Genomic DNA, 5,972 nt, shown 5'->3' with positions numbered 1-5,972 from the left:
TGGATACAAATATTTTTATCTGCTTTGACTGTTTGTAAGAATGAACCTCAACATTCCTTTTTTGATATTTAAGCCATAATTGTAAAAATTATTTGGATTTATTTAAATAATAAATTTTATTACTAAAATGTCTGTTTATGTAATGGTTTGACTAGAATCTGTCTGGGGGCAGCTCTGTTTGGACTGAACCAAATGTTAAAAAAGAAAATTAACATTAACTGCAGTTTTTTGGCAGAAAAATAATTTTCTACATATTGATGTATTACCCTTCCCTGTTTGTTGGGAGGCTTGGGGGTTATTTATTGTTGGGTTTTGGTTGGTTTTTTTAAATTAAAGTGATCTTTTCATGCACTACAGAGGGGTGAAGTCATGCTTAGGTACCTATAAGGCACAGGGTGTAGAGGGTGAGAGAAACCAGTGATGGACGTAAGTCTGGGTGGGTGATTTGGAGAGCTTAGAGTCCAGTTCAGGTATTTTGGAGGAAGGACAATAAAAACCCAAAACATCATTGGAAGAAGCTGACACTGAGCATCCATCACGGATGGAAAGCACTGGATGGTGGAGATGCTTCTTTCTCCTGTGCTCTGCTTTGGAGGTGTCCAGCGAGACTTCCTGGTTCTGGCTGCTCCCACCTGTCACCTCTGGCAGTGGGACACAAGTGTTGAGTCCCAAATGCTGCCTAAAGGTGTTATTTTTTGTGAGAAATTTCAAATGGGTTACTGCTAACCTGGAAAGATTTTGGGAAGGCGCCTGTAAAATTGCTGTTGAAAACAGAACGAGTTTGATTTTATGCAAACTGTTTAAACTATTTATTTTTAATTACTCTTACTCATCTTTTTCATTAAACCATTAAAGTGAGAGAGCCGGTCTTGTAAGCCGCCTCATCAGGCTGCGGTTGGGGGCTTCCTTGGTGTCTTCAACAGGGTGAGATTTTGTCTTCAATATAATGCAGTCATGCCACTGCGAGTAGACGAGCGTGTGAGTGTCGGATCTCCTCACTTTGAACTCATACAACCTGCCAGGCTGCAGGTGGTCGATTATACACGGGTTGGACATGACTTCCTGGATCCGGCCGTATCCTGGTTCTGTCTGACTGTTATCTGTCACTAGCTTGACCTCCAGCTGCCATCGTTCAAGGTGTGACTCTTGACTTTCAGTGAACCACTTGAGCTGGACCCAGGTCTGGCATGCAAATGACTCTATCCGATCAAAAAGCGGCGGCTTCTTCGTATAGAGAGAAAAACTAATGGGAGGGTGTAGAGCACCTCCAAGATGTATCTGTGACACCAAACTGTGCTTGACATGGAGCTTCCTTGGCTCTTCCAAGGCAATGAGCTTATTTAAAAACATGGAGAGCTTGAGCACTCTCTTTATATTCAAGTCCCACTGGGAGAGGAAAGTTTCCACGTCACAGATCTGTACGTAACGGCTCAACTCCTCCCGACCTCGTTCCAGCTGTTCCAACAGCTCAGTTAAAAGTGCCAGTTGGATTTCAGTCTGTTTTTTTCCCACCTTCTTGATCTTCTGGAGTTGGCAGGGGTTTGCTATTTGCAAGATGTCAGCAAAAATCATCATATTGTTCTGGTCTCTCACACACACGTGTCTGGGCTGAAACTTCAAGTAAAAGTAACACTTCTTCAGAAGATGAACTTTGTTCCAGTGGTACTGGAGGTGGTGGGCGTTCAAGTCAGAGTTCAGGAAATCCAAAACAAGGTTTTTGTTTCTCAGGTACTTCTCCATGCTGGCATTGTCATCCTGTTCTTCTCTGGGTGCATGTCTTGGGGTGTCCGAACTGGTTTCATTCTCATGCAAAACCTTAGCCATGCTTCCAAAGCTTGGCTGCTGTGTAGGAAAGCAACAATAATAACATTAAGAACCAAAGGAAAAGCAGCTGCGAGGGAGTACAATCATGGCTATGACTCTTCTCTCTTAATTAAAGCTTAGCTTATAAAGAACTGTCAGACTAGATGTAGTTCCAGAGGAATTTTCCTCTATACTTGTATGGTTTCTAATGTTTTGTCTTCCAGCTGGTCTTCCTCTACCCACCCTTGAGAGGTTCTACCTCTGCTTAATAGATTCACTGACAGAAACTATTCTCTGATACACTCTGCCAAAATTTCTCCCCATCTTATTATCTTGTTTCATTCTAATTAGCTACCTTTGTATTCCTGTAAGCAATTTCTTTCCATTCTTCTGCCTCTCTAGAGATGTCTATTTTTCTCTCTTTGTAATCTGCCAGGCTGTTGAGGTTTGAGGCCCATCTTCTCAGCCAGTTCCTACAGCTACATAATCACCTTGGTGATTCAAATTAACCCTCTGCCCCCACGTGAGCTGGAATGCAGCAGGCAGAACAATGCGATCCACCGAGTGCCACCTCACAACAGCTTCCAAGAGGAATGACAGCGTTTCCCCTGCACTTCTACCTTCACCAGTGGATTGGCAGTCATAACCTGACAATGTTTTCAGTGATGTGCTGCTTCCCCTATCTTTGGTTTTAGTTTGCATCATCTCAGACCATGAGGTCTACTTGCTTTCTTGCTTTTCTGCAGTGTATGGTAAGAGAACGACACACATGTAGAGCACCTGTAAACAGGTAGCAGATTGCCATGGAGGTGTTTAGGCAGTGGTTCTTGCAGCACCACTTCTGCTGGCTTAATCATAGCTGTTTGCAACAACCTGGAGTGATGGGACAAGGGGGAGTGGCCTCAAACTGAGAGAGGGCAGGGTTAGATAGGATATTAGGAAGAAATTCTTCCTTGTGAGAGTGGTGAGGCCCTGGCACAGGTTGCCCAGAGAAGCTGTGGCTGCCCCATCCCTGGAGGTGTTCAAGGCCAGGATGGATGGGGCTTGGAGCAACCTGGTCTAGTAAAAGGTGTCCCTGCCTATGGCAGGGCATTGGAATGAGATGAACTTTAAGGTCCTTTCCAACTCATTCATTCTGAAATGATTTTATACTTCATTTACTGGCAAAGATGTGCTCTGGCTGGCGGTGCCATCTGTGCCAAGGTGGAAGGTGTTTCTCTGTTGTGCTTTAGCTGAAGTGCCTGTGGCTCACACAGCTTATGTACCATAAACAGCAATTAGCTAAATAAATGTCTGTGTCCCTGTTGCTAGTGGTACTGTAATGAGAACCCAGCTGGACATTTAGGTGGCTTTCACAAGCTGGACACACTTGATTTGAAAACAAAATAAATACAGTATTCTGAAACTAAGATCTAACTGGGATATTTTAATTCTTACATGCCCTCGAGAAGCTAGATGGTGAGATCTACTTGACAAAGCCATTTTTCCTGGCCTCATTTCCTCTAAATTCATAACAGAGCTAATAACACTTCCTCATAGGAATTCCAAGCATTCGTAAACCTTTCAGCTGTCTGGCCCTGAGCTGCACCACAGTTTATAGTAAGTCACTCATTTGCAACTTTATCTTCCAAGAGAGCTGTCAACTAAAAGAAAAACAAGCTGTATTTCCTTTTCACTTTTTTCTTTCCACAAAAAAAAACCCGACCCAAACCAAAGCAGTACCAGCTCCAGGCATCGCGTGTGAAGCAGCAGGACCAGCACACGCGCCAGGTGACGTTCCCCACTCTTGGAGGGATTTGGCTCTGCCAAGCAATGTGTTTGCCCACACACCGAGCTGTCATTGTGCTTACTTTCCTTGCTTTTCCCCATGTTTTTACATCCCCCCCCCCCCTTTTTTTTTCCCTGCCAGGGAGGGCTGGCTGAATTCCCTGCACTGCTGCTCTGTTTGCAGCCGGAGGGGGCTGCATCACCCACAGAGGGGGCTCTGTGTTCACCCAGGCCAGGGTTTGGAGCAGTCACAGGGGCACCCAGAGGCTGCCCCCTCGGGCTCCGACCCACCTCGTCAGGCCCGGGAGCTGTGTGCAGGCGCTCCTCAGGCCCGGGAGCTGTGTGCAGGCGCTCCGGTCCCGGCGCGGCCCGGCCGGATACACCCGCGGCCCGGCCCGGCCCGGCCCCGCAGGACGCGGCCGTTGCCACGGCGACCGCCAGGCCTGGGGAGCTGCGGCCGAACCAGGACAACCCCCGGAGTCGCTCATATCCTCCCCTCCGTAATTCACAGAATCGTTTGGGTTGGAAAGACCTTAAAGCTCATCCCGTTCCACGCCCCAGCTGTGGGTAGCGATGGCAGTAAATCCCAGTAATCGCCTTCCCAGCCGCTTCCCCTCCCGGCCCGCCCCGGTCCCTCGTACCTTCGGAGGCGTCCGGCTCGGTGGCACCGGCCGTCGTGGGGAGAGCAGGGCTGCTCTGCCCGTGCAACGAGACGTGTCTGCGGTGTCTGCAAAGCGGTGACACGGCAGTGACACGGGGCAGCGCCATGGCACTCCATGCCCGCTGCTGGGTCACAGTGGAATGGTGGAACCAGGGAAGATGGAATGTAGAATGATGGAACCGTGGAATCACAGGTTCACAGAATGGCTTGGGCTGGAAGATCACTTTGTTCCACCCCCTGCCATGGGCAGGGACACCTTCCACTATCCCAGGTTGCTCCAAGTCCCCACCAACCTGGCCTTGAACTCTGCCAGGGATGGGGCAGCCACAGCTTCTCTGGGCAATCTGTGCCAGGGCCTCACCACCCTCACAGGAAGAATTTCTTCCTAATACCCTATCTAAATATCTGATGAAGCCCGGTGGGCTTTATGACATTGCTGAGAATGGGGGCTTATTTGCTTTTGGGGGGAGAATGTTGCAAAGTCCATTTGAGGCCAGTCACCAGCACTTCACTCTCCACAGTGACACTGAGGCTGTTTCACAGTCAAGAGTTTTGTAAAACACATAATCCTTATGAAAGAGCTGTGTTGAACTAGGATATAAAATGCTCCATTAAGTGCAGCAAACTTCCTTCTGGGGAGGAAGGGGTTTTCCTGCTCTGCTTTCCTATGGGACCTGGCTGCCCAGTCAGCTGTGTTACTGTGGAGAAGAGAGTCTGGTTCATGGTGGCAAGCTCCATACCACAACTGGTGAACTCATCAGCAAACTGGACAAGTCCCTGGGGCTGAAGGTGCCTTCGTACTCTCTGCTATTAAATCTTTGGATCAGGGCTTAGCCTTAATGCTGTCTGGTGAGCTCAGCTGGAGCATCTCTGCTAAGCTTTTTTAATTGAATGACAGGCAGGATCCATAACGCCAGCCCTGAGCTCCTGCTTGAACATCAAGGGAGGAGGCGATCTGTCATTTTAAGAAATCAATGCATCTTCTCAAGGCAGCCAGAGCTTACTGTTTCATTTCACAGCTGCCAAGAGATTAACTATACAATTGTCAGGTGTGATCCTCTAACAGACAAGGGAGATAACGAGTATGAGTGAAAGCAGGCTGGTAGCCTTCTTTGGGAAGGAGGGCCACTGGAGATCGGTATTTGATAATTACACAAAGTTTCTGTGGGAAATGAAGGTTAATGCTCGTGTCATGGGTCTCGATACTGTTGTTTGGACTGTGTGTGCTGGGAACTGGAGCTGTCCTTTCCAATCAGCCTTGGTGGTCTGAGGGTACGAGAAGAGTCCTGTCGAGGTCCAGCTTACCTTGCCTCCTGTTCCAGCTGGGCCCTGTGCCAGATGCCCAAGGAGGAATCATGGAATCATAGAATCACAGGATGGCTTGGTCTGGAAGGGACATTAATGCTCATCTCATTCCACCTGAGCACTTTCTATGAGCACAGCATGGTGCAAGTTGGAAACGGGGTTTATGGCTGGAGCTGTGCAGAGACTTGCACTGAGCTTGTTTGTACTCTATTGCCATAAATACTAACCTGAATCCCAACTTTAGCATGGAAACATGGAATCCCTTTGGCCACCCCTACCCTGAGCAACTGGCCAAGCTGTTTTCTTGGTTTTAGGGATAGGAGAATAAACCTGATTAGAATCTGCAGCTGAAATTTTAATATTTTCCATCACTTTGCGTCAGGATCAATTCAACTATAGGATTTTATAGCACTCTGTGAATCTCTTCGAATACACA

The 5,972-nt window shown here is 47.7% G+C and overlaps 1 protein-coding gene across 1 annotated transcript; it reads right to left on the bottom strand.

Moving 5' to 3' along the window:
• Positions 1-794: 794 nt before the first annotated feature.
• Positions 795-3,939, bottom strand: FNDC11 (fibronectin type III domain containing 11). The gene is made up of 2 exons (XM_048322035.1): positions 3,862-3,939; positions 795-1,842 (listed from the first exon to the last, which is right to left on the bottom strand). The coding sequence occupies exon 2, from the start codon at positions 1,822-1,824 to the stop codon at positions 850-852; it is 975 nt and encodes a 324-aa protein (XP_048177992.1). The 5' UTR covers positions 1,825-1,842; positions 3,862-3,939; the 3' UTR covers positions 795-849.
• Between the last annotated feature and the right edge of the window lie 2,033 nt (positions 3,940-5,972).

This window comes from Corvus hawaiiensis, chromosome 17, assembly GCF_020740725.1.
Source record: "Corvus hawaiiensis isolate bCorHaw1 chromosome 17, bCorHaw1.pri.cur, whole genome shotgun sequence".
NCBI classification, from domain to species: domain Eukaryota; kingdom Metazoa; phylum Chordata; class Aves; order Passeriformes; family Corvidae; genus Corvus; species Corvus hawaiiensis.
Note: the sequence above shows the minus strand (reverse complement) of the source record. Positions and strands in the feature narration are given on the sequence as shown.